This window comes from Rissa tridactyla, chromosome 1 (assembly GCF_028500815.1).
Source record: "Rissa tridactyla isolate bRisTri1 chromosome 1, bRisTri1.patW.cur.20221130, whole genome shotgun sequence".
Classification (NCBI taxonomy): domain Eukaryota; kingdom Metazoa; phylum Chordata; class Aves; order Charadriiformes; family Laridae; genus Rissa; species Rissa tridactyla.
In genome coordinates, this window is record NC_071466.1 from 101,957,313 (window position 1) to 101,982,102 (window position 24,790).

Genomic DNA, 24,790 nt, shown 5'->3' on the forward strand with positions numbered 1-24,790 from the left:
CTCGAAGTAGCGCTGTCACCTCCACCTTCAAAGTTAACCGGAAAGATGGACTGTGGCGTTCGTCCTGCCCGGGCCCCGCAGCCGGCATAGATCAGCTCCTTGGTGCAGAACTCCAGCCTGCGCAGCTCCCCCTTCCCGCTGCCGGAACGGACCGGCGGCCGTCTGCTCTGAGGCTTCCTTTTAAAGGTGTGGATGACCTGGCTCTGGAAATCACTGAAGTTCTTTTCCAGCTTATGGGAGTCAGGGAAGAGAAAAGCTGCACAGATCAAAACCCGTCCTGCTTTTCTGGGAACCTAGGGTCCTGTCCGTGCTGTGGCTGTAGGAAAAATAAGATTGGCTGACAGCAAGCAAGTGTAAGTACGTATCAGTTCAGTGCACCACCAGGAAGTGCCGCCTTACCTGTTTTCACAGCCAGGCTGCCCTTCTTACCTCAAGGCACATTACATTCTATTTGGAGAACAGTATCAACTATGGCAGATGTGGGACTGCTTTGGCACCACTTAGCAGGTCAAGGCTACCTCTGCTCAGGAACAGGGGCTAGGCTGCTTTTGAGAAAAGCTGAGAAGATGCTATATACGTATCCCCCAGCCCAGGAAAAGAAGGGCATCTGAAAGGGATGCAAGTGCCATACCGCTGAGCAGCGCAGTACCTCATTCTTCAGGCACAAGGTGCGTTAGCTTTCTAGCATACAGCAGATTACGCACCAATAACTCAGACTTAGCAAAAATATTACACCAAAAAACCACATCAGCTGCAAGAGTAATTTTATTTTTGATCGAAGTGACAATTAATATACGGATTCATCATAGAATAGTTTAAAAGTTCATCTGGAGGATACATACTCACTTGGGGGAACAAATGACCCCTAGAATTAGCTAACTTAATCTCATACAATCAATTTAATACTGCTTGTATCCCAACAACAGTCACCCTGAAGTTTCGGAGTGGTTAAGCTGTACACGCTCTAGTCCTGGTCTTTTGGCTACTCGAGACAAATTTTACAGTGACGGAGGTACTCTGGCAGGCCCAGACTTTTAAAGCAGTAGGACAACTGTTCTTTCAGCCGTTTGTATTCTGTACCTCAGGCTGTTGATGACCATTCATGCACAGAATACAGATGCAGTGTTGCTTCGTCAAAAATAAAAATCCCGTAATTCTGATTGAAGCAAATCAGCTTTTCAACAATGAGGGAAATTCAAACCGTATTTCAAGATTAAACAATTGAGCCACAGTATTCCAACTCAATGATACACAAACAGAAAGAATCGCATAAATACTTAAAAATTCTTGCTTCAGAATATTACTAAAAGTGATTATTTAAACAATTTTAATTATTAGCTATGGATTTGTGCAGAAAAAGGAGCTGCAATTATATGAACTGCATTCATAATGACCGCAACAAGCCCGATTTGAATCCTGCAGTTAAACTGTAGTTGTTTATGCCAGAGGAAAGCAATGTCTTGGCTGTTCCAAATTCTGCTAGTCTGTCATTCAGGTCACCTACTTGTTTAAGATTAGAATTTATTTTCAGTGCGGTTTAAGCTCGGAAGGAAACCCCTTGCTTTACAGGAATTATGCACCATCCTTTGAGAAAATTAGATATAGTAGATTCAATATCCCTTGGCCAAAATAACCTACCAGTTTTGTGTGCTGCTGGCCCCTGAACTACAGCGCCTTCACGCATTTAGGCAGCAACCAGGACAAGTGCTGGATCTTGGAGTATGCTGACCTGATTCTGCAGGTGCCTTGGCAGTACCAGCGTCTTGCAGCTTAACGCGAAGTGTTAAATACTGAGTCAGTCTGAGTCCTGCTACCATCTTCAATAAAACCAAGGTTCTGTCTCTTTCTAGGCATCATGTTTCTGTTCCTTGTCACGGTGGTTACTCTGCAGCTGCTTTACAACTTACTATAATGTGTTCAAATAAAACAAGGTTTAGGTGTGTTTGTTCCGTGCAGGAAGCTCAGGGAAGTCTTCAGGTAGCAGAGCGTGAACGCGGCAGATGGGGCAGGTACTTGAATGTTGCTTAAGCCATGTTCTAATGCACTGCAAGAACAGGAAGATGATGTTGAGGAAACAGTCTGGTATACAGAATTCAGCTTAAGTATGTAAATAATTGTCACTAATAGCAATTTTTCCAACATGTCCTATGTTACTAGGATTTGCAGTTAGAAAACTGTTCTCCAATTTTGATGCTGTGCTGATCCATTTACATTTGCACCTGTTCTGCAATAACAAATCAGCAGTAAACAAATAAGGTAAGGGGAAAAGGTCATGGACAGAAGTACCAAGTTATTCTAACATAATTCTGACTTTCTCGCTACATTAAGTTATGCATGCAACTGGTATCAGGTGGCAAACGCAGGGTTTAGAGTGAATTATCATTTTAGTTAAATGTAAGACGCAGTAAGACCGCGTATATAGCGAGTCTCGGTGTACAAAGTACGTAAAAGAGAATTGTGCACTGTTCTTGAAGCACTGAAGCGTAAGGGGGAGGAGGGTTACTTTTAGAAAGTGGAACAATGGCATAACTGACCAGAGTTTGTAAACGTTTGCATCTAAGTGCTAAGAACAAAAGTCCTTACTTCTCTGTGAAAATGATGCCCGCATTCTAGTTCACACGAGTCTCTGCTTAGCTCATCGTGACATATTGTGCAGGGATCATCGCTGGAGGCCTACACGTAAAATGGTAAGTTACTTAAGAACTAGTCAACAATTAATCGGCAAAGTCTAATAAGCTAATAATGTGACTAATTTTAACCAAGTATATTTAAGCTTTTGTAATCAAAATGAACAAGTCAATTATTTTTTTCAGCAATACTTCGATTATTTCATGTCTTAAGAGAGGTACAGGGCAATCACTTCACAGTCATTGCAACAGCAGAGAACTTACTGTATAGTCTAGTTTTTTCCATTTAGATTTAGGTGTTGCTCCAACATTTCCCCAGGGCTGGAGATTTGGCTGAGATGGATTTTTACTCGAGGCATTTTTATGCACAGGTCTCGCCTTGGGTGGGCTGGGCATATTTTCTCCTGCAGGTACTTCCCGACTCCGATCTCCAGTCTGCGCTGGTGAAGCGGAGGATACTGACGTCACAGGTCTCCCTGTTGAAGTTGGTGCCTAGACAGGTATTGGAAGAGAATTTTGAGCAAGTTCGTACTTCAGAGCTTGATAGCAGAGGAAAGTTTGCCGTCTTTTCTGGACTGTGCTGCACTATTTCCTCTGGCAGAGACACACAGTAGAAAAGGCAGCAGCTACATACAGCACAGTACCTTATTTTGCTGGTCCAGAATGAGTTCTGTCACTCTGCTTAGAATTTCATCAAAGCTCAAACCTGACAATGTATTTCCATTTCTTCTTTGTACATCTTTTATAAAGCTAATAAAGTCTGAACTGAAAAATAAAAAAAGACACGATTACTGACTGGCAATACCATGGTCATCATCAGCATTAGAGAACACTGTAGCTTCCATGTTTGATTCACAGCAGTAGAGCCTTTAAAAGATACAAACATCTCAAATGAACTGTAACAAGTACCTGCTCCCAATACCTCTGAATAAACTCGGATCTAGCTACCTTAACTGTAAAAAAAACCCAAATGATAAAATACCACTACTGCTACTGCTTCTATTTGCAGGTGGTTCTAATTGGAAAAAAACACCAAAACACATAAGCCAACACAGTGGGTCTGTTCCCTTAAGGAATGGCTCTGAATGGGAGGGGAACAACTAATATTACTCTTCTCATGAAACAGAAGCCATCTGCTAAGAAATCAAGTCTTGTATTTTATCATTGGATGTTCAGAACTTCTGTTATCGGGCATAACATTACACACATTAAAAAAACCCATACCTGCTATAGTTTGGGAATATACTCTGTAGATGTGCAATAATGTTTTCAAATGCTTTGGGAAGCATTTTGTTGTTTGGGAGTCCAGAAGGCCTTTGTTGTATAGATGAGTCACCTCCATGGTTCTGGTTTGGCTGGACGTTCTGAGTATTATTTCCAGAAATCCCTGACGGGCAAGTTCCTGAAACTTTCTCAGAATATGATCCTTCCAAAGGTTTGGAGTGCATTTTCACTGACCCACCACTTGCAGAACAAGACTTAGAATTTGCGTATGCTGGCTTAACTCCAGCCTGTGTATTAAAAGAAGCATGTGTTGGACCTGGATCTTCAGCACTTGAAAATGCAGGCAGTAAATTAGGATGTGCAGGTGCAGAGGAATACATGACAATGGCTGGATCGCTGACGGGAGGTCTGCCTTGTTTTGCCTAGGAAATAAACAGATTTCACAGGAAAAGAGAGTGATTAAAAGAAACTGAGCAGAACTCGCAAGCATTTGCAGCATGAACTATGACACATTTGGTCGTGCTAAGGAACTGGAAGGTCGTATCCATTTATCTTAATTTGCTTTACTTAGGTAAAAATATTGCACAAAAGTGCTCTTTAATATGTACTACGTATTTAATCCTGTTTGAAACAGGATTAAATAGGAGAGCACATATGCAAAGTGTTCCTTTAACTTTAAGGCCTTTAACTTCATAGAATCATAGAATGTGTTGGGTTGGAAGGGACCTTTAAAGGTCGTCTAGTCCAACCCCCCTGCAGTAAGCAGGGACATCTTCAACTAGATCAGGTTGCTCAGAGCATCATCAAGCCTGGCCTGGAATGTCTCCAGGGCTGGGGCCTCCACCACCTCTCTGGGCAACCTGTTCAGTGTCTCACCAGCTGAGATGGACAGCTGTAAGTCGTACAAAAGCATAGCTTAAAGTTGGTGCCAGCAACAGAACTGCTTGAAATAACTGCCATCAATTTGAAAATACAAAATTCACTGCTTTTAATAGATTATATAATCTATATATAATCCAGTGTAATTTTTTTTTAAACAGAAACACATGTCAGCTATAATCATCAAACTTCTTTTTGCACTAACGACTCTTTTCCATAAATGGAAAGAACTCCTTAAAATAAGTTTAGTTGTTTGACCCTGTGACAGCTATTTATTTCAGTACTTGACTGCTCTAGGAAGGCTGCTTTCTAACACACAGACCTAAAATTCTACATTGCTTCATACATACATTTCATCTTTTTTATTTGGGTTCACGATTTGCCTATTAAAGTCCTCTCAAAGCTGAAAGAATTACAGATCTCTCTTCTAAAAGGTCACTCCTGTATTACTGCAGTAAAAATAGATACCAAATGCAGAACAAGAGGCTCAAAAGTCACTCTTTCCCAACCTGTAAACTGATGGTAACCTAAGGATGGTAATGAAGTTATCTACATATTCTTAAGAGTTACGTGACAGTAAGTAGAAAGAAGATACCTAGAAATAAGTGGAGAATAAAAGGTATGCCGGAGAGCGTAAGTGTAACTATTGCTTGTATAAATCCAGAAAAACTGTAGTAACAATCATAAATATATGCTATTAGAACAGAGGCTTGAACCTACATCATACCAAAAACAAACAAAAAGAAAAAATGTGACTTTCTGGAGAGAATATATATATATAAAGTTGTGTGTCATCTTCAGTGAATTCAGAAATTTCACCTGTGTGCGCTACGAGTGCGTTTTACTTATTGTGTCAGTTACCTCCCCTATTTTGAGAGATGACTGAACCTTTTTTTCCTCACTACAAACTGCCCCAGGCCCAGTTTCTGAGTGCTGTTTGTCTCCAGGACTGGGCACCAGCTCTGTGCCCCGGTTTCAATTTCACCGCCAGTGAACAGTGGCACGCGGGCTGGTGGCACCCCTGCTGCGGGCAGCTTGGCTGCAAGGATTTTATCATTGCCACGTGTCTCCCCACCACCATGCGGATGAACAGGGTGTTCATGGAGCACTGAACTTACACTGACTTCATCCTTGCACCAGGAACAGTTGCAGGGTTCAGAACTAACGGACGTGATTTGAGCAAAGCATCCGTGGACCAGTTGGCCACTGAGAAAATGGCTTTAAATAGTATTTATCTGGGATGCAGTCATTATAAATTAATTTCCATAAACGGCTATACTCCATCTAGTTCGTAAGAGATATGACTGGAAGTTGATTTTGGTATTCGTAATCAGTTACACATGTTGGTGTAACCGAGCCTTGTCCCTATGGATTTTGGTGCTATAGGAAAGTCACAGTATACAAAAACGTTAGTCCCAATTCAGACAGAACATGAAGCATTTTCAAGTTAAACAGCTTAAGCCTCTCAAAGGACTTGAGAATGTGCTTCTCGCTGGAGTTCATCACGCTAATCTGCAGTCACCTTTTCCTTTTGAGCATCACCTGGACGTATGGAGAGCCTGATGATTTTGTATTCAAGGCTATATATTCAAGTTGTTTATGTGCATGTCCTACAACAGATAGCCATACCAATGCCAACTTAAAGAACTTCTTAACAAACTGCTATCAAATGTAAGATACATACTAAGACGCTGGGAGGAGAAGGAAGATCCACAGTTTCTGTTTTAGTGAGGCAGTTCCGTACACCGTTTTTCACACTTTGAATTTTTTCTTCATATTCAGCCTGCGGAAGGAAAACAAATTATCCTCCACATCAGCATTAACTGAAACTCGCTCCTTATTAAAAATGGCAGCAACACAACTACCTTTTGCAAAACACCAAAGATACCAGGCCTTTCAAATGGCGATGTAAGGCTGCGATTTGTTACAGTAACATAAATCTGTATTTAAGTACTTGCGTTGACGCTTGAAAGGGTTTGGGAAACCCTTTCTAGTTCTTAACACTCAGCCTAGACATTTTACATCTAAACTTTTCAGAGAGTTTTCTGTTATTTTTAAAGAAGTTGTGTGGATTTTGAAAGCCAAAAAATACAAGAGAACAAGGGGCTAGACTTGTTAATGTGGGATCCAATTTTGAAGCAAGTGTATAAAGGACAGATCTTCGCCTTTATAAAATTGAAGGTATTAATTGTAACTTAACTATACTTAAGTAATCTAGACTTAAAACTGTACATTTCTTTTGTTATTAAAAAAATGCAGTTCAGTATTTGGAGGACAAGCTACTCGTGTTTTAAAAAAGGAATGCAAAATTATTTAACATATTTCTTCTGCTTTAATTTCCAAAGTTACACTTAAAGCTTGTTAAGAGAAATTGAGGCTTACCTCTACTTTTTCACGTTGTTTCTTTACATTTGAAATAAATATTTCCCAAGAATCAACCTGTGGTTTCAACTTAGGTGCTGCTGAAGCTGAGCTGCTGAAGTATTTAAGATTTTCAGTTAAACTCCAACAATCCCATTATTTTTGCTTAACACCAATGGCTTTAAGTACAGCAATTCCTTTCACTACCAACTAAATCACAGTTACAGACTTTAAGCAATCTTAAGTTAAAATCAGTTAAATTACTGGCACTTTGATCCCATCCAATCTTAGAAGCAGACTTCTCAAATGTAAATCAGTATTTTACAGCAACATAAAGACAGGGAAAGGGAACACGCTGTAAGTTTTTAAAAAGGTAACACCAAGGGTTAAATTATTTCCTTCTAAGGAAGAAAACAATGTTGTTGCATGCCCAGCAGTTTTGTTTGCCCTCTTTTTGTATTTACATAGAAATAGAAAAGCCCTTTTTTTAGTGATACTGTGCAGGAATAACTGGAATGTTCCCAGCAGTCTGATCTTCCCTGGTGTCCTGGGAAGACAAGAAGCTTGCTCCTGCTTAACTACCACACACCTTGGTAATTTAAGACTAAGAAGAAATTCAGCTTCAGGAAAGCCGCATCGAACTATTATGCTTCTACCCGCCTTTCAGGCTAGCATCCCTTTGTGAGCAAAACTGACTTGCCTAGTTAAACGATCGTGATTAACATTCGGTAGTTACTTGTTTATAGCAAGGAGTAGCAGTGAAATTTGTGGTGCAAACTCTCCATACCCGCTCAATGACTTCAGCATCTTGAGATTTGCTTCTGCATTGGCAGATATGCCATTTAGCTTGCATACTTCAGTCTCCTTCCAGTTTGTGAGTACTGATATCTGTAACAAAACATAACTGTGTAAAAAAACAAAGAGGGCAGTAAAAGCACTGCAGTAGCACAAGGAATAAAACCTCAAAATAGATTTTATTAAGTATCTGAAACAATAGTTTGACGATATAGAATACAGCACACACACAGTTCCTACAGTGAGGAGTTTCAAGTGGAATTAACAGTCCTGGCAGGCCTTTGGGATGATAAAAAGGCTACGTTCACTTCAACTGACAGCAGAAGGGTTCCATTAGTGTTCCATTTGCAACTCTCTCTCTATATATATACACACACACAAACACACACACACACACACTTTTAAAGTGATTAAGGCAGTTATTTAAATACTGATGCTATTTAAAGACTAATGTGGACCAACAATCTAATCTTTTTATAAAAATCGTACTGCAGACAAGACAGCCTTCAAGCCCTTCTTAAGAAGGATGAATTGTTCATGACATTCAAAGCATTTCCAGTATAAAACATACTGGTTTAGAAAATATCTTGGTATTTATCAGTACTCTCCTCCTTTCAGCGCAACACGTAAGTTGGTTGTTGCATTCTGGTTCTACCTGGTAAAGAAGTAGCAATATATTCACTAACTATAACTTTTAACAAGGAATTTTTTTATGTTCCTATGGTTAATTCTTACTAATGGATAACAAGGATAAGTATGAAACTGAACTACTAGTTTAATTTTGCTTGGGGGCAATACTATATGCCCCACAATCTGGGTACTTTTAATACTGGTCAATAATAATAATAATAATAATAATATGCCTTGATGATCTGCAAAGTTTTGTAGGACAACGTCATGAACACCACTTGTCAATATTCGATTAGCACTTTTGATATATGCTTATTAAAAGTTTTAAATGCTATTGAAATAGTACATTGTTAGATAAGATATCACTAGTTATCTTCCCCACCTACTATCAGTACAAATGATCCAAGCTCTAGCAAAAGTGTTTTAAGATTTTTTTTTTTGTACCTCTGCTTTAACAGCTCTTTTCACACACTCTTGGCAGTCATCTTGACTCCTTTTTATACGCTCTTCCAATTTTACTTTCTCATTTGCAAGTTTATTACTGTGAAATAAAAAGAAATTAAATACTTGAGTAACATTTACAACAGAGTAGTATTTAAAATTTATGGCATTTTAGAGGGTTTCTACAGCTATTACTTCTCTCTTCTTCGGAACCACTCATCTCCATCGATACTGCCTGCAGGCACAGTATCACGCTCATGCAGCCACACTGCTGGCTCCAGGGGCACAACCTTGGGATTTCTTAACTACATTTCACTGTGCAACCTAAAAAGCTTATAGGAGTTTGACTACTGCAGTTGTGCAAATATTCTGGTTCTGAGCCTGATCACATACATAAAGAATGTATGTATAAATGAAACCTTGACTTTATACTATATGCAAATGAGTAACTTCCAGAAAATGTTTAGATAACCTTATATACATTTAGGATCATAAAGTCTGTGAAGATCCAAAGCTACATACAACAGTTCAGTATGTCTGTACCACACTCCACTTCTGATGTGCGTTCTAGAACACAGTATCATATAATCAAGGGAAATGTAGGAGAGTATTTTGAAAACCCAGACTTTTATTTTTCTAAATATCTAAAATAAAATAATACTTACTTATGATAAAAATAAACTAAGAATAAGAGATATAAGTTGAAGTGCTTATTTTTTCTAAACCTTCACCCAGAGTGAAGCAGACAACTCCAGTAAAAGAAGTCAGTAGAAAATATTGCTGAAAAGTAAAAGTTTTACCTGGTCTCGAGATATGTATTTAAATATACATTATACTGCTTTTCCTTCTCATCAATGGTCTTCAAATACCTAGAGTAATCAAACGTTTATTAAGCTTGTTCTGATAAACATTCACAAGCAAATAGGTGACGTGTTCCTCTATAACCATAGTGCCAATTATGCAGCTGTGACAATCTGTGTGTTTTATACGCTATTTAATACTATAAGTGCATTTAAATATATTCCTAGTGAAGCAGTAACTAATATAAAAGCAGGCCAATGATTTTTCAGGGGACATTTGGCCTAAACTATTCAGACTAAAGATAATGCAACAGGATTAAAGGACAGAAGTCTTCCCAGGTCTGTAAACTGAGAAAGAACATTAAAAATACAGCGGGAATTGTGTAATCTGATTTAAAAAGTTGTTGCTAAGTCAGTCAGTTTCATCAGTTATCTAGAAGCCATTTTAAATGTTTATCTATAACTTGCAAAAAAATAAAAACACGAAAGCAGACACATACATATTTCAGCCTATTACTGTGATATAATATACAGCTGGTTACACAGCCAATGATTAGGTTACTTAAAAATTTCTAAACTGTTTAGAATGTTTCGGGAAAAGCTACTGATAATGCTTCATTGAATGACATACGATTTATTTTTCAGTACGTCAGTGACACAATCTCATGGATGCTGGCTGACTATGGTAGAAGTTGACTGAAGCTGATTCCTGCTCTTCCGTAGCCAGGAGAGCTCATTGCCAGGGGAACAGCTGGGTTTACTGCACACAGGTAGACTCATGGTAAGATCCATACATTGATATTACTGATTTAAGTTCCACGGAAAGCCCTGCAGACTTCTGTTTTGGGGTAAAGGATGGGTAAAAAAAACCCACCATAGATACGTGCAGTTATGTGGTTCTTGCTGTTTTACTTGAATCTGAGAAATGAGCAACAGGACTAGAAAAGAAGGAAACGTGCGTCCTCCGATGACCCTCAGATAGGCTACGTGGCAGAACAGGCAAAAAGCGTGGAAGAAAAATAGACGCAGACCAGAGTTTGGTTGGGTTGATTTTGTAAAATAGAAGAAGGAAGAATGAAAATGGAAATGAAAATTTAAAGCTAATCATAATACAGTAGAGGGAGCACGCTGAGGAAGCAATGATAAGTCATGAAGGAGAAAAGTGAAAACGCACTGCAGATCTAAAGGATTCTGGACAACGTGGGAAGATCTTAAGTAGTGAAGGAGTAGTATTTGTTAATTAGGTTAAACAGCGTTTCATGTAGATCCTATTAACAGCATCTCTAATCCAAGAATTGCATTTAACTCATTTCAGAATGATATAATCAGGGCAACAAGTTTGTGTTTTCACTCTGCATCTATCTTGGAAACAATAGATACTGAAACTTATCACAGTCTATCAGAAATAACCGTACTTATAGATACTGAAACTTATCACAGTCTATCAGAAATAACCGTACTTACAAAAAAAAAAAAATCAAGCAAAGGGAAAGTAATGTAAATCTGCATATAAATTAGTACCTATCATTGGTATCTGTATGCTTTTTAGCTGTGTTCCTTAGTGCTTTTAAGTTCTCTTGATTTTCTTTTTTCTCTTGTTGCCATTTTTTCACTTTTATTTCTAAGTCTTGATGAAGCCAGTCCAGTTCGTTCTTTGATACCTACATGCAGAAAATAAGAAAGCGTTATTTCTGAAAATACTATTTTATTCAAATGCAAGTTAGAGCAGATTGCTGACAATTATGATCAAAAGCTGAGCCAGTGAAAATTACAGTAACAGAGTTTTACTAGTTCTTAATTAATTGTTAGTTCAGGTGTTTAGCGTGAGCAACATCATACACATAAATGCTTTCCCACAACGACCTGCACACCTCATTTACATGGCTTCAGAATACTTGTAACCCTGTTTTGCAGTCAGCTAAAAGAAGAAACCCAGTTCCACAGCATCACGTACAAATACGTACTGAAATCCAACTCAAAATCCAGCTCAAAATTAGTACTAATAATGTTGTATCAGTAACTTCCCAGTACTAACAACTGGGAAGTTACAATTCATAACAGAGCAAGACAGCAGTGAGTCTTATGGCTGCCATAACTGCTTAAAAAAAATGAGGTAGCATCAAAATGCATCATTGGGAAATATTAAAAACATTTTCTAAAAAGTGCCTCCAATGCCCATTGAAAAGTCCATCCACCCTGCATGCAGCCATGCTTTCAGCTCAAAACTTCTCAAGCTCACATTTTTACCAAATATTGATACAGAAAAAACAGATGCGAGACTCCACCATTGCTTATATGAAAGTTTGCCAGGCTACTCACAGCCAATGGTAAAGCTAGAACTCAGGAGCTCCCAAGCTGCAGAACATGAGTTTGCTCCAAGATGTCATTGAAAGGAAAAAAATACATTAAACTGAGATTGAATGGGGAGAGATGACTTTGGTTTCACCTGAATTATTTTGTTTTTAAATGGAAAAATTCCTTTCACGTAGACAAATGAGTAGCCTGTAGCATTTACAGCTTTACCTACAAAATTAATCCAGTCTAAGTGATAACAGGCTGATAGTATTTGGGGACTACTCCTCTTGCTCCCACACATTTTCAAAGAACTAAAGCCTGTTAGCAAACCCAACAAATCAAGAAGGAAAGAGTCTGCAGTGTAGTGCTTTTTTGTCCTTGTATTGAACCGAAACCAATACCTATCCACTAGACGGAAGCAACCAATATCCTATGTGTTTAAGTGTGTTCGAAGGAAGATGACACACAAAGATTGTGACGTTTGCCGAGTCAGACTTCACAGCCATGAGGACTATCAGTCAAGTTTCAAAAATACTGTTTAGCAATTACAACTAATCTTGTGAACCACTGCAGTCTGTCCCACTGTCACATGGATAAAAATATTACCTCTGTCTCTTCAACACTTTTTTTTAGAAGCTCTTTTAAAGCACTGATTTCCTCCGAGCTTCGGCTTTGTAACTGTTCATATTTTTCCTGTGCTTCTTTAAGTTGTTCTTTTAGCACCTGATGCTCTTTTTCCATACGTAGAATATCTCCCTGAAAATAAACATTATAAAAAACAAGCTAGTATCTGTTACCACAGGGCAGCAAACATTCATGAGTGATGTCTAAAAGGAACAGTTGCTGTCAGGTAAGATTCAAAGTCTTCAGTGTGGCTGGGGCAGGTATTTTTTGTTTGTTGGTTTGAGGGGGGTTATTTAAGAGAAAGTTGTGTAACAGCGTCAATCCAGCTCAGGAATGGAATACGATTAGTTCAAAGGCCACGTTGTCTCACTTTTATCTCCTTGTACAGACACAAGACTACCATTAACCTCAGTCTGAGCTGAATATATGCCCAAATGGAGTATTTAAATGAAACTTCAAGATTTTTGGAAATACTAGATTTCCCTAAAACATACTCCAACATCTGAATAGCTACAGAACAAAGCTCCAAAACCCCCTTTTGTGGGCCTATGTGAAGTTTCCAAGAAGAACATCACAGAATACGGCCCATCGTGAAGAGGTGGGAGAACCCCAGGAAACAACCAAAAAAACCAAACCACAAGCCACACACACCCCACAAACAAACCAAAATAAAAAATATCTGTTAAGACATGTCACTTTCAGAGCACTTTTATCTTTTAATTACTAAATTTTTGGGTATTCCTTTCACCTTCTTCATGAGAAATATAAACAATGTGCAGATAACTTACTTGTTGCATTTCAAATGGATGAAAAGGCAAGGTATTAGTTTCCCTATCAGCTACTTCGTGATTTACCTAGAATACAAAGAATCATTAGTTGATTAAAAAGTCTTCCAGTTTATACATGCAACTAGTAGGTCAGCTCTGGTTTGGAGCTTTTGTACTTAACCTACAAGTTTACAAATCCAACTACTTTATGAAGTAGCTCCCTCTACAATGTAAAAAGAAATTATGTAATTATTTCTGAAGTGGACTTCAATCTATAATGAAAGAATTTTTTTTGTCGTGATCTTTCCCTAGTTTAATTGACCATGAAGCATTTATATTCGGAACAGTTCTCAGAGCCTTTAAACACAGCTGTGTTCTAAATGTCTGAAAACTTAAGACGTGCAAAACCAGTGCCTGACAGCTTGCTGATGAGCTGTGTTTTATGGCTCCTCCTAAATTCAAGATCTACTGCATAAGTGCCTCTACTTAGAAGGGACTACACTCAAGGATCTTTAGAGTCCCTGCTTGTTTTCCTCTAATACCACCCACCAAGGACTTACTGAAAGAACTGAAGTTTAAAAACTAATCACTCAACATATTAAAGATCCAATTTATGATGTTACCTCTCTAATAGGCTATTAACATTATCTAACTGTGATTTTTTTAAGTGCCTTGCTCTACCACACTTTTGCAAAGAGAAACCTATCTGTTGCCTAGTGCTGTTTTGGTCTCTGCTAACCAGAATTCACCAAACTGAAAAAACTGTAGTGTCTTCTGTTATCTTTGTGATGCCTGTGTTCAAGAACCAAACAGAAATCCCATTTTAAAAGCCCAGTCAGCCATGTGACAAAATTCATCTGCCAAGACTGATTGGAAACTAACTTTCAGCCACTGCTCAGGAAAGATTTAAAGCGAAGAAAAGTTTTGTACAAAAAACAAGTTTGAAAAAAAACATGTTAACATTTTCCTAATTTATAAATCAATATTAAAAGGTGACTATTTATCTCACAGCTATAAACACCTATTCTTCCCTTAATGACAAGGGCCAAATGAAGATGAGGTACTCCTCCCCAGCAGTCCCTCTAGCATGTTGGATAATCTCCTATAAACAAACGTGTAAAACCGCCATATCTCTGCCATAACTCTGAAAAGCTGGCATCTTAATCCAAAATGTGGTTTTCACGAGTGATGTATGCTGATCTAACTCTGGGGGTACCATTAAAGAGCAAATGCTCCAGTCCCTCTTCTGTTCAGCTGCATGCTCTGCTTCTTTCAGGGTGCTCAGCAATGCTTTCTCTGCCTGTGGGGCAAAACTTTAAGGTTTTGTTTTTACTTCAGGAGGGAAAAATAAAACACGAGGGAGTTTGCCCCTGACCTCACCCTACAGCTGGGCTGCCACTAGAAGATCACGAAGGAAGCATCAGCCACCAATTGTTACAATGTACAAACTGTCTAAATCCTCAAATATTGTGAAAGTTTAAACAAATCACTGAACTAATTACCAAAACAAAAGTGATGACATGGAAGGACTTTCATTAACCTCTAAAGCAAAGTTTAAACTGATGTGCACCAGTTCCCTCCTTTGATCCTGGGTCAAAAGATCCACAAAAATTTCAGGCAGAACAAAATTCAGTGACCATTTCTCTAAAGAATTACAAATGAAAACCAGGAGTAGTTGTAGAAAGTGTCAGCAACTTAAACTGCAAGTTCTAAGGAAGTTCCCAGTCTGATAAACACCTCGGTATCTTCCAACTTGTGGCCTTTTTCTGGGAGATAAATACTAGAGAATGCTAAATACTACTTTTAAGATCCCTTACATTTGGGTGACTGGAAGTATTACTTGAATATTTGCTCTTGAAACTCTATACAACATTTGACCCTTTGAGAAGTCATAAAGAAATCATTCAAAAAGGAGTTGCACTTTCTAGTGCTCACTGTCATTTATCACCTAAAAGCTCTCAAATAACTGTTCCATTTTAATTTCTTACCTGAACAGCTATCATCCTTGTGTGAGGATTGTTTTTCATTAGAGGTGTACCTCTGCTTTCTTTTTCCGCCTTAATAACCTGTATACCACATTCTGCTTCATTTGTATTATTTGCAACAGCAAAATTGTCTTGACAAAATGTGTTATCCAAGTTCTCCAGTTGGCACTGACAGTCTTCATACGTTTCTATTTCAGTTGGTATAAAACTGCCGAAGACATATTTTCTGTCTGAAATTGCCGATTCGTCATTATCTTGGTGAGCTACATGATCAGCATAAATATAACTAGGTTGCTCGGCAACATTTGACACAAGAGGCATTTGAGAAGGCACTGGCAATATTCTTCCGTATTGATAACCCCAGGAAGTCTGAGGCAAAAATATACCAGGATTTTGAGAATCAAAGCACTTTAGTAAAATGTCTGAAAACGATGACTCGTTTTCTATGGTATCAATATTCTGACTATGCAAAGAATGCATGGATTCACATGAAGTAGGAAAAGACCAGGGCAAGTATTGTGGAGGCTCATAACGTGCTACTGTTAAGTCAGTAGATGTTGATATATGCGGTTGCTTAGGATAAGACAGTGGTTTGAATTCCTTAGCAGCTGGATTTAACTGTAGTTTGCTCAGGGAAGAATTTTCTTGCCCATCACAAACTATATCATTTTCTTCTTCATTATCTCCAGTCTCATTTCTGTTTGTATTTTCTTTAAAAAGAACTGCATGCTTTCTTAAACCAATAAGATTATCCACCATAATGAAACGACGGGAGTTCAGAAGAAAAGATTTCAGACCACCTTCATCTTCTACAATCTTTTGAGCTTCTTCAGGGAAATGTTCATATTCCCCAACGAGTAATTTATTATTTATTTCCATAGGGCCGTGTTCTTCCAAGATTTGAGAGAAGTATCTTAAAAAAAAAAAAAAAAGCTGACATTATTAATCAAATTTTTTTTCATCTAACTCTAAAATTGTATTCCACACATTGTATTTTCACAGTAACGCTTAAAAGCAAAGAACCTCTATGACTACTGAAGACCAATAATTTGGAAGATGGTGTTATAGCCAAGCATAAAAGTTTTCTGCAATACTCTTGCTTGTCCACATCTTATTATAAACATGCAACTATTCCAAAGCATTAGTACCCACCTTTATGTACCATACATATACCACACCACCAGGACTCAAATACTGGACTTAATATAGTATGTTATAAAAATTATGAAGTAATACGAAACCCATTAAATTGCTAAGCACAGAAATGTATACATACTCATATAAGCTCTCACAGGTTTGATCTGGGATATTATCCAAAAGTCTTTGATAACTGTTACTATTTGAAACATCGTAGAGAGCTTCAAATTCCTCTATTTGCCCCCGAAGATATTCTGGGATTCCAAATGGTTCATAAAAATTTGTAAAATCTCTGTAGTATTAAAAAAAAAAAAAAAAAGGGGGGGGGGAAGAGAGAGAAGAAATAAATAAACCGTGCATATGAACAATAATTCTTATCTCCAAAAAGAACTGTATTTTCCGCATATACTGAAAACAGTATACTGTATAGTAACTACATAGCGCTAAAAATATATCCGAATAGCAAACGTTTTTCTAACAAGCAGAATAAACACTACCCCCAAATCCCCAAAATACTTAACTGCTAAACTTATTAACTGGCCTGCCAGTAGCTAATACGAATAAGGCCTAGCTCTTGCTTTCACATCTATACGCGAGAGCAAAACCGGCCTCAGAATACAAGAGTCTGACTCCTGATACACAAATTCTGAGTAATGCAGTACAGATTACCTCAATTCAACATCACAACTTGCTTGATAAGGTGTGGATGGCAAAGTTCAGTTGTGACTGATGATGTACAAATTTATCAATTAATTTCTTGCTGCATTAAAATAGAACACGAAGCAAGTAAGATCTTACTTGAAAGAACAGCTCTTGGCCTAAACGATGTATTGGGCTGCAGCCTGGCAACCATTTGTTTACTTCCTACGTCATTAAGATCTTTAAAATTCTAATACGCTTGCACCTGTCCTAGAAGCAGAGAAGTAATGGCTCTATACAAACTCATATCAAAACCACTTAGATGTTAACTCAGACTTGGCGTTTCCAAGACTGTCTTCTCCGATACCTGCAAAGCACTTTGGAGTCTGGGCAATAAAAGCAAAGATGCATGAGGGTACTTACGAAGTATTTTCTTCTATAAATATCTTTTCTTCTTCTCGTGGTGCTGTACTAACTCCACTGGATAATACTAAAATAGACTAATTAAAAAAGATTATTTTTTTTTTTATCTCACAAAAGTATATGCAAAATGATCCACTGTAAAGACTATGCCTAACTTACTTGCACTGAAACTTGTTCTGTACCTGTATCACGTTCAGATGCCACATTATGAACTGCAAAACTTTTAAGTACAATTATCAGTACTAAACCATAGCAAAACAAGTTCTTAATTTAAAATTATTAGTTTCTTCTTCAGAACTTATTTTGGAAAAAGAAATTGGGATATTCAACCCCAATTCCCTCTTTTTTTACCAGTTTCATCAAAATCCTAGATATGCTTGATTTTTCACTGAGTTTGGATTAAAAAAAACCAAACAACTGTACAGCTTCACTTTGTTAAGGTTTTTTTTATAAGTTCTTTACACTGGGCTGCGCATCAACTGCCTTTCTAGGAGTCTCTTCCTTTACATTTGAGAGTCTTCAAGCTTTAATAATTTTACTACAAGCCAGTCTGAGTTATCCCTAGTTCCACATGATTTTAATATGAGACTTTTTATTCTAATGTTCACCATTACAAATGTTTTAGTTGTCTTTTAATTTGTATTATTTAAGAACTTTAGAAATACATGAAGAAAAACCTGGCTGATAAGAACAGGAAAAATCTTAAGTGCACTCCTGAAATTCTAGGAAAATTATAAAAAGGTGGGGGCATGGAGGAAACAAAGATTTTATCTGAAGCTTTCAATAAAGCAAAATCCTAGAAAAGCAGGACAGAAGACAGTATAAGTTTCACGTGGGATATTATTCCTAGCAAAATCTATAAAATACTGAACATTTTTCTGAGCAATAAATGGAACGCTTGCATCTTCAGTCACTGATATGCCCATAAAAACTATCAGAAAAGACAGTTAAAGACAAAATTTCAGATCTATTTCATGAGGTGTAAGGACACATTTTTCTCTCAAAATGACTGGTAAAGTGTCCTTCTCCAAATTTGCTATTTGTCAGTGCAAAACAAAATGGAGCATAAATTACGTAATGCAGCCAGTGTACTGTATTCACTTTTTCCCATATGGCAAATTAAGATCGAAAGAGTCATTTAGAACCAAGATAGTGGACAGACTGAAGGTATTGGTGTGCAGTCAGAGCCAAAGTTATTCTTAAGTAATATTTTTTTTTTTCAGGTTTAGAAATATCTTTTATACTGACAAATCCATATTTCAAAAAACCAAAACTGTATTGCGTCTTAACAACATTATCGTACTTCAGGAAAAACTACCTCAAGAATGAGTCTCCACAAGGTATTTAGCAAAACAGCCTCTACACATCTGAACGCCAGCAACTCTAAACCAAAACCAAACCCCACACCTATCTGTAGTAAGCAGCTGAAAAGTTACTGACCTTTGAGTCTTTTGAGTTCTTCTTCCTGTTTTTGTTTTTAACCTTGATACCATTAGTCTGAAATAGAAAAAATAAAGTTACTGGTTGTTTTCATCAGAATGAAGTTATCACGTATTTCCAAAACCAGTATGTAAATTTTAAGAAGTTTCATATTAAAATCCTCATTCTGATTTGATGAGCAAGATTTACAAGGTTGAGCATGCAATCTTCCCCCTCTCCACTCCAGCCCCAGCTGGAAAACACAAAATGAAACAGAGCTCTGAAAGACTTGATCCACTTTGTTCCTTTTCATCATTTTCCTCTTAAACGCACAGAATGCTGATTTTTAAAAACAGAATATTCTATCATTTTAGTATTTCAGATGCTTACTCTTTACCTTACAGCTGAAATTGCCTATTTAAGCAGCTGCGACAGTGCAGTTTTGTGTGGGGAACAAGAAGCTAACAGGATTGTCAAATGTTCTGTCACTTCAATTTTTTAAGACAGGCAGTGATGAAGTAACTAATATGCATCTTCACTTTTCAATAGGACTGCGATTATAGATTAATATAACTCTACCAACAGTAACTTACTACCAGTTTATTTTAGGATACAAGTAACGTTGAAATAGAAGTAGTTTTATTATAATGGATTTCATTTCTTTCTTGGATTTCAAATTCACGAAATGAAAAAGCAAAGGATTTCACATCTTATTAAGTTACATACTAATTAATTAACTAACTCTAAAGATTTATTTTGTATCAAAAGTAAATCTTGGTTTTGTATAGATAAATTTATCTGCAGGCTAGAATAGTTTTAAATGAGAATGCCTCAAACACATAATTAACTGAAATACATATTTCTGCCAATTATAATGGGTTTTACTTAAGATACCAACCAAAAAGTGATTCAGAATAACATACAGTTTAAGACTTATGGGTTGAATCTGAAAAGCATCTATAAATTGTAATGAACAAATGCAAAATATGTCTAACTCACGTCAAATTTACTTCGCTTATTAGCGGGACAAACGTCAAATTCCTAGCCTTACTTTAATGACATCTGAAGGTAAAGCTGTGTTACGCACCTTCCAATTTGCTGCTTTGCACTGTAAAATGCACAGTACAATTAGTGTCCAAAATTATGCAGATTCCAGTTAAGCACACTCAGGGAAGAATCACACTTCAAGTTCAGTTGTCATGGTAAATATTCAGATATAGCAGTTAGTAAGAGTCTCTGCTTGTAAATCGTGCACTTTTTTTAAATTCCTCAGTGATTCTTTTAGAGCGACTTTTTTTAAAGTTAATACCAAACTCCTGTTATCAAGTAATACGTAAATGCTATTCCCGTGCACCTTATTTGCCTTGTTTTCCCTGTCCAAAGGAGGTGATACAGCACATCTGTGTACCCTCATCCACTGTCACTACAGCTTCCTCATCTGCATCCTTGAAATGCTCATAATCTAAAAGGTATCTTGTTGGTTTGTGGTTTAACTAAAGAAAACCCTAAACAAGTATTTTACTGACAGAAGTTTAGGAAAAATGGTACGCAGTCTTCAAATGCCTCAAGAAAAGTGGGGGGCAGGAGACGATAAAACAAGAGAGTAGATCTCTAATCAGGTTTGCAGGATAATGATATAAAATAAACCAAGAGATGTATGTCTATTCACTTTTGCACATTTTTAAAACACCACATTCATACTTGTTTCTGAGCTTATACTAAATAGACATTAAGTTCACTTACTGATATATTTTCATTTCCTTGCTTCTTTAATATAATGGTAGGGTCATCTATTGAAAGGATAACAAAGTCAAATTCATAAACAAACAGTAATATTTTACATAACTTATAATTGTGAGTTATGAAATTATAGCAATAATTATTATAATCCTTTATCAAATACCACCAAAGCATCTCAAAGACTGTAGCTGCAGAATCTTTATGCTTAAATTGAAAGATAATACTTATTTTGGTTGGACACTGTATATGCTTAAAGGTAAACTCACACACTTGTTGTGGCACAGGAAACAAAAGAGCAGAATGTAACCTAAAAAAAAAGGTGGCTTGCCTTTTGAGGCCATATTGCCTTTTAAACATGGAACACAGAAGATCCCATATAATGAGGCGGTTAGTAATTTGCTGAGGTTTCAGACATTTACAGACCCCATCAAATGCGGTGTGAAAACAGGCAAAATAAAATGCTTGTGAGAATGATGACCATTGCATACTCACCCATTTTATCAAAGAATTCATCTAAAGCTTGATGAAGAAATGGAAAATTTTCTCTATTGTCTTCTAACAGCCATATAAAACAACGGGTTTTCTCTATGGGTGGTTTTAAGAAATAATCATGAATTTCTTTGTCTTCAGAACTAGTTGTCACATAGTCAAATTTACTACCATATTTCTCATTCCAGAGTGTGGTTAAAATAGAAAGGTCAAGCTCTTTTAAAAGATGTCCATATTGAAGGAGAAAGTTCTTTGTAGCAGTCAGACCTAGAAGAGACGAAAATCAACATTTCATTCTGGCTTCACAGTTGTAGGGCTTATGGTGTGATATTTCTCTTCAAAGAGCAACAGTTTGTTCTAGAAATTAAACATATAGTAGCTCAAACAGATTTTGTAAACACTTCTGTATCTTGAAAATGCAAACAAAAATGATAAACGGAGTTTAAATAAGTTTTACTTAGTCAACAACAAATTATTATTTGTATAATAAATCTATATAAATTCCTTAAAGGACATTTATGCAACAGAATAGAATTAAGAACTCAAATCTCATGCAACGTTCTGGCATATTATGTCCGTTTTGCCTGGAAAAACTAACTTCTACATTCATCCAATTAAAAGTTCAATAGGTAATTACACAGCAAGGCAACACTACCAAAGTTAAATTACTTCACAGTTATACAGTCAGCTAAATTTTTTATGACACAAACCCCACCATGATTTACTTTTCAGAAACAGATTAATAATACAAAGATTATCATTTAAGCCTATTCTGGAATTTAAAGACATTAAAAAAATAAATCTGTTCAATTTCCTCTGTCCTACACGGACAAAGCCCTGCCCACATTAGAATGCTTTACTTGCAGAAACAAGAGAGGTTATTCCTGTGTTACCAATGGTCATACTTTCTTCTCTAGAAATCCTAGCTAAAAATCAAGTAAATGGGAAAGGGGAAAGCTTCACTTAACCATTTAAAGTTAAGAAAGCAAGACTGGAAAATAGGGGGGTTATCTTTTAATCTGCAAGCTGAACAATTATGACAGGGCAAGGTCTTCTGCTATTCCATAAACATATAGCCTACCCAAGTTGTTAAAATGTTTCAGCCACTTGTGTAACTTGGGATCCACTTCTTCCAGCTCACTCAGGACATGGATAAAACCCCTTGTTTTTACTCTGTTTTTTTCATTAATTAAGTAACTGATGAGCTGCTCCATCACTTCATGCGACATGCTACTAGCTTTGGAATATGACGCGTAATCCTCTTCACTGATTACAAACCATGAAAGTAATTCCTTTAATAGTTTGGAAGCATCACGAACAGCTGTTTTTATTTGCTCAGCATTTCGGCTGATATGCTGCAGGACTCGATCACCAGCATATAAATCCTGAACATAACCTACAGTGGGATTTTAAAAAAAAAACAAACAAACAAAACGATTTCATGTCTGTTTACCACAATTAAAAACATCAATTTTAAAATACAGAGAGTGAACACCACCACTTAGTCCAAATTATTTGTTTTACTGCAACACTGAACATTACAGAATACATAGCTTCCCGTATAAACTAGCCTTAGAATTACAAATTTAAGACAACATTGTTTAAAATTTGGTTTACAGAAAATACAGTGGAAGTTCACACCTCAAATACGGAATGCTGCAGACCAACATAACCGGAACGCAAAAGCTGAAACATTATCTGCCTACATACTTACAGGTGGAAGTATTTTATTTTCGCCAATCCTCTGAAATATACTTTTCAAGTTACTGCAGTTTCTGCAGTTAGAATAACATTCTTCCTTTATCTGAGATGCAGTTTGTTTTTTGTTTGGTTTTTTTTTTTCCTGTAGCAGTGTCCTAACTTGTTGGGGATAAAGCTTTTCCTGAAACCACTGTTAAATAGACTAATTTGGAATTTGAGCCTTTACCCTCTTCAGGCTCCTTCTTCATGAACCAGCGAAGCAAGGATAAAGCTTTTCTACAAGGAACTTAACCATACACTAACATCTTATAGTTATTTACAAATGATAAACAGAACTGAAATGAAAGTAATCTTAAGTGAAAATGCAAGTCTTTAAGAGAGGGATTATGTTCAATATTAGTATGCTCCTATAATTTGACTTAGGCCATTCAGAATGCTAATTAATGCTACCTCACGATAACTCAGAACAACAGTCTATACTTCCACATACCACTATGATCACTACATTGAAATGGTTTGTTTCCCTTCTCGTTTTCTTCTGTTTTCTTTTTAGCAGAATTCTGTGCCTCTTCTCGTGCATGTTTTCTTCGTAATTTTTTTTCTTGTTTCATTTTTAACTTCCTAAGACTGAAAAAAGCAAGTAAGCGGTGAGCCTAACATTAGTTGAGATAAATTGCCAAAGGACTTAGGCACATCTCAGTTATTTTTCATGTCTTACAACAGCTATAAGCTCCATTCTACTAAAAAAATATTATGCTGAAAAGTACAAATATAATAAAGCTAGTTTTAATTTACAAGTTAAGAAACCACAAAATTTCATAAAAGTTTCATAAAGATCAAGTATGTAAATGTAAGAATACCCTCAAGATGCAATAATTTTTACTCCCACTAAAGATGTCTGAATTAGGATTAATTTGAATACTATTAGGTTTGTTTTCTTAATTTTTAACTCAGCATTTTGAACCAAATATTAACATTTGATTTCCTCAACTTTTAAAAATCAATTTTGTTTACCCTCTCAGCATGATTCCTCATTATTTATAACCTCACTTGACCAAAAAGTGTAAACTCAGTTACATCAAAGCTATGTGCATCAACAGCTGAAGTAGCATCATTACATACAGTTTTTATTTACACTTTCTAAATATTCACACAAAGCTGGTTAGATAGTAGATTCTGTGGAACAGTGGTGTTGAACTTAGGCCACACGTCGATACTTCTCCCATCCAGCTAAAAATCTTCCTGAATTTCTTCCCTTTAGCAAGGGTAAGGAATAGAATGATGCCTGCAATCTCAGACTGAAAATAGTGGTGGTATTTTAATCTACACACGCGCACTGAAATTTGAGTGCAATTAAAACACTCAATCCATTAAGAAGAATTACAGACACACGTTCTTTTAGTATTCCAATTAAGTATCTTAACACAAATGAACGATATGAATGGAGAGCAAAAGTAAAGAAACAGTCCTCACATTCTGCACGCAGCCTCCAAATCACACTTTCCACAAACAGCATGTTACTTCCCTGCCTACATATCTCACAATGCCATTAGGTTTCAGGTATAAAGACTTAAAGATGACTGCAGCAGTTTATATTCAAAAACTATTGATTTAAATTGCTGATAAGTCAGTGGTGCAATGGACAGTTTATCTCTCAATACAGAAGTGCAGAAAATTAGATTTGCATCAACTCATACCCTGTATATTTGAAAAGTGTTTCCTGTGGTCAAACGGAAAATGTTGTTTTTAAAGAACTGTATGACCACTAGAGAGCTATCAATAATTTATTCAGCAATATCAATTAATGCCCTCCT

The 24,790-nt window shown here is 36.8% G+C and overlaps 1 protein-coding gene across 7 annotated transcripts in view; it reads right to left on the reverse strand.

The window, feature by feature from the left end:
* Positions 1–747: 747 nt before the first annotated feature.
* The window catches only part of TTC3 (tetratricopeptide repeat domain 3), a 66,423-nt gene continuing 42,380 nt past the window's right edge, over positions 748–24,790 (reverse strand). For 6 of the 7 annotated variants that reach the window (XM_054204265.1, XM_054204020.1, XM_054204175.1 and 3 more), the window contains 21 exons: positions 23,467–23,603; positions 22,357–22,671; positions 21,279–21,542; positions 20,790–20,836; positions 19,068–19,124; positions 17,628–17,704; positions 16,705–16,857; positions 15,432–16,341; positions 13,465–13,530; positions 12,659–12,808; positions 11,279–11,418; positions 9,758–9,826; positions 8,961–9,057; positions 7,879–7,979; positions 7,113–7,206; positions 6,415–6,513; positions 3,852–4,273; positions 3,272–3,392; positions 2,892–3,119; positions 2,584–2,673; positions 748–2,044 (listed from right to left, as the gene is read on the reverse strand). In XM_054204265.1, the coding sequence (XP_054060240.1) occupies positions 1,934–2,044; positions 2,584–2,673; positions 2,892–3,119; positions 3,272–3,392; positions 3,852–4,273; positions 6,415–6,513; positions 7,113–7,206; positions 7,879–7,979; positions 8,961–9,057; positions 9,758–9,826; positions 11,279–11,418; positions 12,659–12,808; positions 13,465–13,530; positions 15,432–16,341; positions 16,705–16,857; positions 17,628–17,704; positions 19,068–19,124; positions 20,790–20,836; positions 21,279–21,542; positions 22,357–22,671; positions 23,467–23,603 (3,748 nt within the window). In that variant the 3' untranslated portion in view covers positions 748–1,933. The remainder of the gene's footprint in view (positions 2,045–2,583; positions 2,674–2,891; positions 3,120–3,271; positions 3,393–3,851; positions 4,274–6,414; positions 6,514–7,112; positions 7,207–7,878; positions 7,980–8,960; positions 9,058–9,757; positions 9,827–11,278; positions 11,419–12,658; positions 12,809–13,464; positions 13,531–15,431; positions 16,342–16,704; positions 16,858–17,627; positions 17,705–19,067; positions 19,125–20,789; positions 20,837–21,278; positions 21,543–22,356; positions 22,672–23,466; positions 23,604–24,790) is intronic. The other variant, XM_054204347.1, reaches the window with a different exon arrangement.